This window comes from Eubalaena glacialis, chromosome 10, assembly GCF_028564815.1.
Source record: "Eubalaena glacialis isolate mEubGla1 chromosome 10, mEubGla1.1.hap2.+ XY, whole genome shotgun sequence".
Taxonomy (NCBI): Eukaryota; Metazoa; Chordata; class Mammalia; order Artiodactyla; family Balaenidae; genus Eubalaena; species Eubalaena glacialis.
The window spans coordinates 42,271,035-42,285,279 of NC_083725.1; the positions used below are offsets into that span (position 1 = coordinate 42,271,035).

The following is a 14,245-nucleotide window of genomic DNA, read 5'->3' on the forward strand; positions in this document are numbered from 1 at the left end:
TCCAACTTTTGCACTCCTCTAAATTGAAGGGTCAAAATGCTTAGATTCTGTAATCAGAAAGAAAAAAAAACACTTGTCTTCCTAAGCTGAGGCTTTTCATAGCAGTTTTAGCCAGGAAAAGAGATTTTATGTCTTATAAACCCTTGAAAATAAGGGCTTACTCTAGAAACACTGAAAGACCCTTAATCATAGAGGTGCTAGCTGATACCACTATAATTCACAACCAAGTATTACTTCATAGCTTATACTGAAGGTTTGATTCATGCTCATTTTGTTCCTTTAAAAATACTCTTTGGAAAACATTATTACTCCTGTAGACACATACTCTAGTTATATCTCTTCCAGTAAAAATAAAAGTATAATCATGATTATCTCTATTTCTTTGCTAAATTCAACTACCAATATACATTAATCTGATCACTTTACCGGCTAACTTATGACCTTACAGTATTCTATATACTATCCAGGGTCAATTCTCAGCATACAGAAGCAGAAGCAAGTCTTAGAAGAATGATTTTGTAGGCAATATTTCAATGTAGTCCTTAATGTGTTCATTACAAAAGAGAACTAAAGTACTAGAGTTTACTTCCAAAACTAAGGCAAAGGTAAACTTTCAAAGCTAAAGGAAGGTAAACCACTATATAAAGCTTACTTCTGTCATGTACACTATGAACCTAACTCAGTGATTTCCCATCAAGACTTAAAATTAGTCTGATGGACTAACCAGGGGATAATAAAGCCATTTCTTGTTTGCTTCTTTCAAATTCATCAGATAATATCCATTGTGTGCCCAGAGGGCATACAGGACTCCTCTAGACACTACCCATAATAACAGCCCTTTCTAGAACACTAAACTACCAACATCTGCAGACTGCCCCAACCAGATTTAAACTACCTGTGAAATATAATCTACTAGTCATGTATTCTAAATGCATACATTCAAAGCTACCATTTTAAAATAAATTGGAAAGTAGGGAAAACTTAAAAAAAAAAAAGAGATACATTCTGCTATCACACTATCATAAACATTATAAGTGTGTGTGTGGGTATATATAGAGAGAGCAGATTACCAAGATTTAAATAAGATGGTAAAAAAAAAACCAGGACATGTAGATTTACCAAAGGAACTACAATAACTGTCCCAAGCTACAAGTATAAACAGATTCACTATAATGGTAATTTGCCTAAGTTCTGAGAAACAACAACAACCAAAAAAAAAAAAAAAAAAAAAAGAAAAAAACAAAAAAAACCCCAGAACAATAAAAACCCCAACCAAGACAAAAAACAAACAAAAAAGAAACCAACAACAACAAACCACAATAAAACCCACCAAAACCTATACTAGAGTATGTGGCAATAATTAATATATTTCTATGGAAATTATCTCAAGCCTTATAAGCTCCTAAAATAAAATCAAGGTCACTATGTGACTAATGATAGCACTAGGAGGAAAAAAAACCCACTGAAAGTAAAACAGTCTTCAGCCTTGGTTTCAGCTATCTCTTCAAATCAGCGTAAGTACTTAACATCAGATACAACATTTTTGGCTTGTCAGACCAGTAAGTCATGTTTTTCCACTGGCCAAAGGCAGCTGAAGAAACAATTGCTTGAACAAACTAAATGCTGTGACGTGAAGCATTTGACTTCCAAGTCTGAGTATTTAGTTAAAACGACTGGTGAACGTCTAACTGGGCAAAAGGAATGGCATCCATCATCCAAACAGGCTCACTTCCCCCAGCCCCCAAAACAAACAGTAGTTATAATAGCAAAAGAAACAAAAAAAGTTTTTTTTGATTCTTTAGAGCCAAATATGGAAGAGGTCAGCAATATATTAACAGCAGCAATGGACAAGGAAGAGCAAAATAGTGGATGAAAGAATCTTGCTGGACGTTTGTTCATCTTTTTCTGTATTAGCCAGAAGATCACAACCGGCTTATATGGAAATTTCAGGTATATCTCCTTAGATCCTTCACAGATTTAGAATTCAGTCTACCTGAGGGCTCTATAACCATGTAAGAAAGCTTTCTTTATCTAGCTTGGTGGCGGCCAAAACAGACTCCATGTCATTAAGGATGTCAGAACTCAAAGCTTCTTGTAGGCTTGGCATCAACTCCTCTCCTTCTATGTTCATTCCATCTCCTTCCAGTGTTCCAAGGTCCACATTTGTCCCAGGAATGGCTTCAAGATAGTCTGGGAAACGGTTCTGCTGTGAGGGTAGGGTGCTTTGGTTGATAGTGTCACCTAGATGGAACAGGAAGAGAGAAAGAGAATAGGTCCTTTCTGAAAAGCTAACATCAGAGCCGTATCATGTGAGTATACATAAATGCACAGGGAAAGAAACGCATTCCTGACCAACCTCCTCCACTGGCCCACAGTTTACTTAAGGTCAAACAACCCACAGATAGCAAAGTAACAACGCAAGTTTCCTTTTGCTTCAAAATTGTTCAGATATTGAACAAGCTTGATTGCTTCCTACTATGTGCTGAGCAGTGAAGGGGGTCCTGAAAAAAAATTCCTTGAAAAATTATATACAGCAAGAGAGAAAGAACAAGTATGACATAACAGCATCACTACTTGACTCTCTTCCAGGTATGCACCACCATAATAAGATAAAATATAAAAATGAATGGTATAGACCTGTCTTTCTCTGAAGTACACACTGGGGAACAGAATAAAAGAACTGCACGAAACTCTATTCCACCCTTGGGAGATTCACATTCACAACAGTAAAAACAAGCCTCCCAAAAAGTCCCTGGATAGATAAGTCTTCCTAGCTTTGCTTCTAGGTTTCCCAAACTTACCTTGCCAAGAAACCTTTTTGCCCATGACAATGTTAACATTCCTTAACACTTCAATGGAACATGCTTTCAGAAAAACTAATATAAACCATTAAGTGTTAAAAAGGTTTAGAGAGAAGAGAGAAATGGGGGGACAGAGGAGTCAGGAAAGGTGTTATGAATGAGATGGGTCCGAAGCGACTCCTGTGGATGATTTAAGATTTAGATGAAGAGAGTGCACTGTGGATTCCCAGAAGCATCAAAGCCATGAGCTGGATGAGCACAGGTACAGAAGACTTGCCAAACACTTTTAGAAGCTGCCAGCTAAAGAACTAGCTAGCTGGAGAACTGCTTCATTTCCCCGCCAATTCGTGCCCTCTGATAGCTGCCAAGTCCAGGGTCACCGGGTAAGCTACAGGAAAAAGGGTTCTATAATTACCCCTGTGAGGCAGGTATTTCTTAGCTTCTGCAAGATCCCTGCAACTATTCTAATAATAAAGTAGGTAAGCCCCACCACCTAGCCTTTCCTACCTGGCTTCCTGAGCCCCATACCACCTAAATTGGACCAAAGACCCTCACAAAAAAGAGGGAAGCAGACAACGACTCACATATAGAAACATATGAATCACATATAGAGATCTTCTCCAAAATTAAGAACACAAATCCAGGGGCTTCCCTGGTGGCGCAGTGGTTAAGAATCCGCCTGACAATGCAGGGGACATGGGTTCGAGCCCTGGTTCGGGAAGATCCCACATGCCGTGGAGCAACTAAGCCCGTGCACCACAACTACTGAGCCTGCGCTCTAGAGCCTGCAAGCCACAACTACTGAAGCCCGTGTTCCGCAACGAGAAGCCACCACAATGAGAAGCCTGCGCACTGCAACGAAGAGTAGCCCCCGCTTGCTGCAACTAGAGAAAGCCCGCGAGCAGCAACAAAGATCCAACGTAGCCAAAAAAAAAAAAAAAATTTATTTAAAAAAAACAGAAAAAAGAATACAAATCCATATAACAGAGACTTCTAATAGGGTCCTCCACTGCTTTGTCAATTAACTCAATGTTTTAAATGCTAAAATATAAAATAAGTCATGTCAAATAGAGCTGAGATGTTCATGACATTTAAAAACTGGGAAAAGACTTAAATTACAAGATGCCAAAAAAACAAACAAAAAAACCCCACAAAGCAAACTCAATTTGAATTGAAGTTTACAGGATCTTAATTGGTTTTCTTCTGAATAATCTTTGCTCACAATAGTTTAATTAGACCTGGTAATACAATGACTATTTCTGACTGAAAGCTAGATTACCAAGAGGAATAAAGAATACCAACCTGTATCCATTTCATCAACACTGTTCAAGAAGTCGTCTGGGGTCCGAGGGACACTGTAGCTGCTCATGCTTAGTCCGCTGTCTGTGCTCTCATCTCGAGAGTGATAGGTGCCACTACAAAGAATGAGAGTTAAAGACCAACACAAAAAATTTAAGAAATGATTTCAAGGTAAAAATATAAACACCTGCTGAGTACCAACATGATTCTCAAAGAGGATTAGTGAAAATTCTTGCCCTGCAGCATCTGAGACAAGCACCCTCCTTCAGGGCCCATACAAAGCTCTTTTGCTATGAGGTGAAACAGACAAGTTAATCCTAATTGAAACTGGCAACTTTAGGGGGCCAAAATTTCTCCTAAGGTTCTGGGCTTGGTGGCAATAAGGGAAAAGAAAGATATTTCCAGTTTTCCTAGGTGACAGAAAATTCTCTGTGTAGATATTCTCTAGTATCATTTGAATCTAGGGGCTCCACATGGCTCATTTGTTTCAAGGTCTCAATTCCCCAAGTGGCGGTGGTCACAGGCATAGGTCAAAACACAACCTCCAGGTGGGTGGTGAGACAGGTCTGCACTAGATTCACGCTAAATTCCTAGCTCTCATGCAGAGAGTTTAAGCCAGAAAAATCAAACCAAAATAAAGAACCAGAATTTCTTTTTGGACTGGGCCAAAACAGATGAGTCACTGCCGATAAGAACTGAACTCCCTAGCTTGATCTCCTTGTTTCTGTTTGGGAAAGGCGGGGAGCCACAAACAAACACCTTAGCATGAGATAGGAGTCCTGAGAGTTCCAGTTGAAGGAAAGATTAAAAACAAAAAAACAAAAAAACTACAAGGCACATACCTTGAGAAAAACAGAAAAATATGAGTCAAGACAGATTTTTACTTTAGGCTAAATGAAAAGTATCACAGATTTACATACAAGTATGGTAAATATCCTTAGACTATTACTTTCACAAATATGACACTCTCCTAACCTAGTAGCATGCAGACACCAGGTGGCATCGCCTGTAAAATTGGGGGCTCTACTAATTCTAGAAAATCTTATGGCAAAGTGTGAAATAAAGGCAATTGTTCTTAATGGTCTCTGAGTACTCTAACTTTCCCCACAGCTTGGACACTTAAACAGCTGTTTAGCTTACACAAAAGTTAAACAAAAAATAACTAAGCTTTAAAAACAAGCTTTAACAGTTGCTCGAGGTCGAAAGCTCAGCCCCCTAAATTTCTTTCCTAAATTACTCAATGCACTTGCCTTGTTCTCCCTCCCCTTCACTCTGTATATTGCAACCACTAGTTTAATGCTTCTGTCAGATTTTGGCAAGATTCAAAAGCCTCACACAGATCCAAGAAAACACACATTTGCCTCTGAGACCATTTGTATACAATGCAGCTACTTTGGAGAAGGTCTCAGGATGTGGTTTGTTTTTATTTTGCCTGTCTTGATCTGGGACAAGGGCCTGGTCCTAGTCATCACTCTATTCCCACTGCTAAGCACGGAGCACATATCAAGACACTCAAGACTCTGTTACAGAATAGCTGAATTTACACAGTTGTTCAGAGTTCTTTCCAAGCCTCAGGGGAAGCACATGGGCACTCCTGAGGACCGAGTTCACAAGGCCATTTCCCTGATTAGGAACTGCTCCCTGCAGCCCCCCACCTCCCTTCAATAAACATTCACTGAGCATCTGCTACTACGCGATAGGGATTAGACTAGTCTGAGGTATACAGAGGTTAACGACAACAAAAATCTACAACTGATGCTTTCTGAGAGGCTCACAACTTCAGGGAGGGAGGTGAACAAACCCATTAATGAATCATATACAAGGGCTACGTGAGCAAAGTGTTTTCAGAACAAAGAGGATTAAGCTTGAAAAGTACAGGGGAAAGGTTTCATGGAAGGGGACGTGGGAGCTGGCCTTGAAAGAGCTCAGAGTAAAAGGGAGATGAGGGGATGTTCCACCACTACTAAGAGTCAACTCCATGGCAAGTTAGGGGAACAAGTGTTTAGAGCTTAAGGAATATGTATAAATCGAATAATGGGCAGTGGGGAAACCATCAAGAGTTTCTGAAAAATGTTATAGTCAGATGTGTGTTTTAGAAACTGGGGGTACTACAGAGAGTAGACACGGGATTTTGCCCTGAGACTAACAACACTGGTAATGTTCCACTCTGTGATCTTTACCAGAAAATAGAATCTTAAACTGTAGCTCAGCTCTTATCAAAAGTTTTAAGAAAGAATCTGCACAAATGACTATCAGGAGGATATGCAGTCTATCCATTTTTTTCCCAAATGGTCTAATTTTATCCCTGGATCAATACAGGCCTTCAATAAGATGGGTACTGCAATTATATTGATCTGAAATTTCCTTTGTGGAAAAGAAAGTTCTGTGGCTATGACCTTTCCTAATTAACCTCAGTTTAAGCTTAGAACTACAGTCTTATATAAATACACTCAATTTTTGGCAGAACTTTAAACTGCATATGTCAGAAGAGTAAATACAAACTTAAATACATTTTAGATGGCCTTTGAAACCAAACTTACCAATTAGGGCACCAGCACTAACCTTAAGACAGAGCAAATGACAGAAAATTCTATTGTACTAAATATTTTGGTATGACAAGGTATTTTGCTTTTCTTAGGATCAGGATGTTTTCAGTTCAATTGGTGAGAATGGAAAGGGTAGCATTATAGCCTTCTTAAACAAAAATACCTCTAAATGTTTTAAAAAGTACACTGTTTAAAATTGGTTAAAAAAAACAAAAGCAAACACCAGAAAGCATTTGTTCCTTATTTTAAAAGCTCAAACTCCATAAATATTTGACAATCTAGAAGAAAGAATTGTAGTCAAATCTTAATTATAAACGGCCTTCTAGGCAAAGAATATGTTCTGTCTCCGCTTGCAGTTTTCAACATAGCCCTACATATAATAACATCTTTGCAATATGCCTGAAAGCCAAGATTTGTGGTAACTCACTAAAAATCATCCTTAAACTATGTTACTTTCAATACTCTTTAATATTAATACATTATTTGAAAGAGGCACAACCTTCCTTTTTATCTCCTTGACCTACAGCCCTTAAGAACATGAGGCCTTACGGCGCTCCTGCAGTGAAACCTCTCAGGCTGAACACTTACGTGGAAAATGCCTTCTAATGATCCTTACGATGCAGCCCTAAGTAGCTTTAAGATGCAGTTCATTTGCTTTTATAGAAAGGCATTCACATGTTCCTTCATGATTCTGCAAGTAACTGTTTTTCAACAGTATAGGCACAAGCAAACACATGACTGTGAATAAGTATCCCCTCTACAAGTCTCAACAACTCATTTCCTCTCACATGAGCCAGCTTTCAATCCTCAAGTTTTATTGTACTAGCCATTTATGGAGAGATTCATTTACAGCTATGGTTTTTGGCCCACAAAGATGTTCAAACAGCTTATTACAAGTACTAAGGAGAATCACCTTAAAACTATGATCTTTTTCAGATGTTGGCCAGTAGCAACTCTTACCAACCTGTTAAGAAAGGGATCTGAGCTATTGGTCGTCATTGTTCTCAATTCCTGAGACATCCCAGGAGAAGATACTGGATTTTGAGTCCCACCATCCTGCTCCAGTGTTGGTAACTGGCTACGGAGAGCTAATTCCTAGAAAAAAATCAACACAAATAAACAGAATCAATCTATTGATTAACAAATTTATCGTTAGGTTTAAAGTAATAAACTGGTACATATAAAGCTGAAGTATTAACATCTAAAAGTTAATGAGTTTCCCAATCAGAAGGACCAGGTTCTCCTATCCATTTCAAGTGATTAAACATTAAATTATATAAACTGAAAGTTTAATTAGTCTTATTAACCCCAAAACATATATACTTAACTACTTAGCTTCCTTTTGGTATTTTCCTTTTCTGGCAGACACTCCTAAATCCCTCCTTTGGGGTAGGATGGCAAGTCTGATCTTTAAAAAAAGAATTCTTCTTAAAGCTTATTTTTACTCAACAACCCTCATATGGTTTTCTATGTTTGGCACCAGTAATAAAAATAAAGTCAAAAGAACAAAATTTGGTGATTTACCAAGACACCAACACTCCTCACTGCCCTCCTGCACTGTTTTACACTTTGGTATCAAGTAACTCATTCTGACTTCAGGTTTTTCAATCTTGAGCTATCTTCTGGGGCATCCAACAATTTCTCAGCAAGATTCTACCTGGAAACTGAGCAAAAGCTATGGGCCATTACTACCCTGATCGTTTCAGAAGGCCTGCCTCAACGTGCTTCCAAACATTCCAGGCCTCAGCTTTATATTTGCCTGGGGCTTCAAGGCTAGTTCACCTCACTCTGGCCAACTCTTACACCTTCATTACCACCTGGTTCTTTTCCTCACCTTTTCATCTGTTCGCTGTTCCCTGCCCTGAGGATTTCCACTGTGCCTCTCAAGCTCTCATAAACTCAACTCTGCTGGAGCATCAGCTTTCTCTCCCTCGACATCTTTGGTTTGACCTGAACTATGGCTTTTTATCACAAAGGATACTACCTCACCCCCTGCAGCCTTCCTGAGCCAAGCCTGCTCGCTGAGGCACACACCATCTCCAGCACCCTCACTCTCAGTCACCACTGGGTCCAGAAGCAGTGGAGATATTCTCTGAGCTCTGCACCACCACTTCTAGACTATGCAACAACCACTTCTTTTTACTCAGGTTTCTGCCTTCTAGATACCCCACGCTTTAAATGGGTTTCTTAACCGGAGGATCATGACAGAATGCAGAGGGTCTGTGAACTTGGATGGAGAAAAAAAATTACATCTTTATTTTCATTAACCTATAACTAAAATCTAGCATTTTCTTCAATTATAAATATAGGCAACAAACAGTAGTATTTACTATACCTTTGACTTTTCAGCTTTTCATCAATAGAAAACATTTTCATATCATGCTCTGCTCTAGTTGTTGCAAATATATTAAAATACCATTTATGTTCATTACTATTTCAATATTATATTAATTTTAAGACATGCCACTATATCTTATTACTTATACATTATGTAGATGATTCACTCAACATGAGTTCCTTGAATTTCTGCATTCCAGTGATCTTCATCCCTACCTACCTCAATCACCCACTTGTACAGCCAAGACCTTGCTATTCAAAACCAAACCTACCTCTACAATCTTTACTCATGTCTGGGACAATAATCATTGTTTCACTTCATTGCAACTGCATCTATCACCCGGGAACTGTCAACATCCATGCACAAAATCTATACAGTAATCTAACATTGAAATTCGTGGCTCTCTAAATTGCAATGATATTGACCACTTCACCATTGTATTTCAGTCATTAACTTCCTCAGTCACACCCTGAACTGGTTTAGAAACTTCTTCCCCAGAAATCTTACATGTACTCATCCCGCTTTCTGGAACCATATTTTTTCTTTCCACCCAGTTTCTTCTGCCTCCTACTATTCCAATCTATTGGCTCTCCTTCCCTACAAGTTTAAATGCAGGGCTGATCATTTTAAATACACATGATTACCTTTCAGATTCCTGATACACACATAATTTTATTTCAACACAGCAAATTCCAACCATGAATCAATATTAAAAAGGTGCTTGCTTCATTTCTATACTGAGACTGCTAAGAAATGCTAGAGAAAAATCATACAACTACCCAGACTGTTATAAATTAATTGTCTTTGGCCTTGGCTGGGCCCTTCTTAGTACCACTCATTGTTTTTTGTTTTTTCTTGGGTCCTTGGTTACTTTTTTCTCACATTCTCATGATTACTACTCCAAATCTGGCACACTCTCTCAAGCCCCGTTCACTTAAGTGCTTTTCCTTTTTCAAGCTCTCCCCCATTTAAATAAGAACACTGAGGTCATCAGGCACAATCTGTGGTTTTCTGGATCCTCCTGTCATCTCTTCCTGCTCCCCCAAAGCCATCTTCATTCATCACCTTTATAACTTTTCTTCCAGTCTCAGAAAATGGATTCCCTCCTGCTGTCTCCTGTTCTAGGCCAACCCACATTCCTAGCAGCTTCTGGGGATCCATTTTACTTGTTTTCTCTATCTTCTATCTTTGATGCACCCCTCGCCCCCATTTTCACCTTACAAAGTGAGAAGTGACTTTAAAACAAAGTGCACTCTCTGCAGGTCTGTAATATGAAATGTTTTCTCTTGGTACCATGTCTTTCCATATACTCTTGACTAGAACACTTTTCTTTCTTATTATTTAAGACACAGTTACCTTCTCTAGGTAATTCTCCAGAATGATCCCATCTCCATCTTTGGATTGGATTAGATTAGACAGATAGACAATATGTCTTTCACACCCTGAGCATATGTATGTAACATGAGCTTAGCACTTATCACATGGTATTGTAATTATTTCTTCTCTGTCCCTTAAGGGCACAAAATGAATAAATGAATGACCATTTTGGAGCATAAAACAAGAGCTTCTAAATACTTTGAAGAACTTATGTTGCTATTAAAATATAAGGACGTTAAAAGCAATAAATTTTCTTTTACTTTTAAAATATTTATTTATTTATTTGGTTGGTTGGTTGGTTGGTTGCGCTGGGTCTTAGTTGCGGCATGCGTGTGGGATCTAGATCCCTGACCAGGGATCGAACTCAGGCCCCCTGCATTGGGAGCATGGAGTCCTATCCACTGCGCCATCAAGGAAGTCCCAAAAGCAATCAATTTTAAAGTGAATAAAATTATAGGCTCTGGATGAGGCTGATGCCTAGGGAAGGCATGCTCATATTTCTGTGTACCTAGTTTTGAAGTCCTTGCAGCACAAAGCAAATAAATCATTACTGAAATAACTTAATAAATTGGCTATAATTTTCATATTGTTTTTACAACTTTTATTTTACCCTTTTTGATGGTTTCCACTTTTTCAAGGTTTTATGAAGTTAAAGCTAATTGTTATGTGCAAAATCTCCATGTTCTCGCTACTTTGAATTCTGCCACATTGCTTGTTTGAAGCTATCAGATTTTTACTTTTTGCTGCCTTTAACAACTGAATTTCTACTGTCAGCAGACACTGAAGAACCAACTATCCACATTTACAAAGAAAGGTAATTTAGAGATGTGAATAAGAAGGCCAATCTTTACAAGTTGCCTAAGAAGATATCCAACCCCCTGAAAGGCTATGGAAATACTTCTCATCAAATCTATATTTGAGCCAGGACTAAGAGTAACTAACCTAGGGATTCATGTAAACTGAACTTGAAAGGAACAAGGGGAAAAAAATGCCACTTTATTTACTGGTGGTGGTGGTAGGACGGTGTTAGTAGCATTATCAACCAAATAGTGAAGAATATGGCATGAAAACAAATGTAATGTGATAAGGCCAATGATATAAATAACTTATACATAGATTATAGAACCCATATACCAGGTATGGATATTCAGCTCAGGTTTGAAACTTCTAGTTACAGGAAAAACAAACAAACAAAACCCCAAAACCAACCAACCAGGGTTGATTAGAAGTAATTTTTGAAGTATTATTGAGGTATAATTGATATATAATAACTTGCACATACATCATCCAAAAATGGGTATATTCTTACATAGCTCAGTATTTGCTAGAAACAAAATTACTTTAACTAAACTTGACTACTTAGTAGCCCCCTCCCCAAGGCATTCTTTCTTTCTTTCTTTCTTCTTTCTTCCTTCCTCCCTCCCTTCCTTCCTTCTTTCTTTCCTACCTTCCTTCCTCCCTCCCTCCCTCTCTTTCTTTTCTTTCCTTCTTTCTTTCCTTCCTTCCTTTCTTTTTCTTATTAGTCATCCATTTTATACACATCAGTGTATATATGTCAATCCCAATTAATTCTTTTGTTAATATTTTCATCTGTGAACACAATTTATTTCACTGGGTTCAATAAGGAAGATGAAACATTTTTGTTGATATTTTAAGGAAATTGTCAAAAATCGGGGAGGAAAACCATATGTATTTATGTAGGAAAACAGGCCAACTTCCCCCCCCCCTTAACATATATCAATAAGTTCAGAGTTCAACTGAATATAAAAACAGTAACATCCACTTCCACATAAACACACACACATGCATGCACACACACCCCCATATAGAGATGTGGAAATCTGCGGAAGTATCCTACTCCATGCTTTACCTAGTCAGACTTTGAAGGAGAGTGAATGTGGAGTCAGAACTAACTGAAAGAGCTCCTCCCTAAGCTGTCCTGTTGCCAGTGAGGAACAGTTAAATCATGGGTTTCATTGTGAGTAAGCTTTGTAATTCCTTGTATCCTTAGCCAAGGATTGTAAATGTGAAAGTGAACACACTGCATAAAATTAATAATTTTAGAAGTAAAATATTAAAAATTTGTTTCAGAGTTGTACAGACTTTTTGCCAGTGACTTTAGAGAAAAATAACTAATATGGGTAAGTATGAAATGAAGTTAAATAATCTGAATTTTTTCATCAAAAATATTTCATATAAACTTTCTCCATTATATGCATTTAAAAATAATTCCTGTATATATCTACATGTACCTATGTAGAATAAACCCACTCGATTGCAATAAAGTAATTTTGTCAAAACACATTTTGGATGAATATGAACATCACTTTGAGTAAATCTGGCACAGCTGTTTTAAAAATCAGCCTTGGGACATAATTGGATTGTCTACAAAAACTGATTTCAGTTGAAACACTTCATGTTGAAAGTTATGTCTATCTCTAAGGAGTTTTTTATCCTGAACAAATGTCTAATATTAGAATACTGAGCTAAAAATACAAGTTCGTTAAGCTTCTCTTTTTCCCAAAGGTAGTCAGAATAAACAGTTTGACAGACTTTCAAAAATGGAGAAGTAAGCAAGTTATAGGAAATTCAGCCAAAATTTATCATGCTTCTGTATTTCAAAGGTCAAACAGTTCTTTTAGAGTATTTGACTTTTTCTAAAGGAAGCAAATATTTTTAGCTCATTTTCTTCTGTAATAATACAAAAATGTGGTGGCTTTTCCCATTGAGCTTGTAAATCTTAGCTAATCTGGGACGCATGTGGAGTCAGAGCTATCTGCAACTATAAGTAAAACTGATGGTCCCAGCTTGGTCTGGAGGGAACTTTCCAGGATGGTTTATAAAGGAAAACATGATTTGTCTGGTTCATATAGTGGACTTTTATGGACTCAGGATGCAGCCATGAGCCATTGGTCCTTTTTGTATTTCCCTCCTCTCATTTAAATAGGAGTATCATTTCCCATAGGGTAAAAAAGATACTTTAAGGTAATATATATCTGGTAGTAAAGTATTTTGGCTCCATACAAAACTGATGCTTTGGTTCACATCATTTAGAAAAATAAGGAGAAAGGCAGTAGAAGAAGTCAGTAGTCTGGAAACATTTAGAACATCTCTAGGTTATTAAATTCTTTAGAGTATCCAAGAGACATGGAAGCATATGTCTACACAAGTCAAAATTTAGAAACAAGTCAAATATCTATCAGTAGGTGTACAGATAAACAATTGTAGTATATCCCTACAGTGGAATACTACTTAGCAATAAAAAGGAACGAACTATAAATACAACATGAATGAATCTCAAAATAATCATGCTAAGATGAAAAAGTTATGATTCCATTTATAGAAAATTCTATAAAATTAATGTCAACTTTACTTTCTTAAAGCAATTTTATCTTCAGCAAATACTATGTAAGAGTGTTTCATTTCTGGATAACACATGGCACACAAGTGAAGGTCCCCCCTCTCCAACCTAATCAATTTATTTAAGGTAGGTAAGTTTAGTGAACTAGAAATCCAAATTTAGAAATGAAGAATAACTCTAAAAATACACATCTTTTAAACAGTTTGTCTTAGTAATTGCAGTTTATGTCAACAATTTTAAAAACAAACAAACAAACAAAAAGCCATTTCTTCCAACTGTTCAAGATAGGTCTTGCCATACCCCATTTTCCAACACAGCTTTAAACAGTCACAGAATATTTAATTATGTTGGAAGTTATTAAAACATTTAGCCAAGGTTTAGAATGCTTTTTGTTTTTTAATATTTGTGCCATTTACCAAAGTACCTTCAACTTCAGAACAACCTTTTTGACTAAAAAGATGTGTATCTATGATTCAAAGTCATAGAATGATTCACAGAATCATTTGAATCTATGATTTATTCA

The 14,245-nt window shown here is 37.4% G+C and overlaps 1 protein-coding gene across 12 annotated transcripts in view; it reads right to left on the reverse strand.

Moving 5' to 3' along the window:
• Window positions 1–1,811: 1,811 nt before the first annotated feature.
• YAP1 (Yes1 associated transcriptional regulator) overlaps window positions 1,812–14,245 on the reverse strand; it is a 104,118-nt gene continuing 91,684 nt past the window's right edge. For all 12 annotated transcript variants that reach the window (XM_061204027.1, XM_061204025.1, XM_061204026.1 and 9 more), the window contains 3 exons: window positions 7,611–7,741; window positions 4,104–4,216; window positions 1,812–2,241 (listed from right to left, as the gene is read on the reverse strand). In XM_061204027.1, coding sequence (XP_061060010.1) covers window positions 2,003–2,241; window positions 4,104–4,216; window positions 7,611–7,741 — 483 coding nt within the window. In that variant the 3' untranslated portion in view covers window positions 1,812–2,002. The remainder of the gene's footprint in view (window positions 2,242–4,103; window positions 4,217–7,610; window positions 7,742–14,245) is intronic.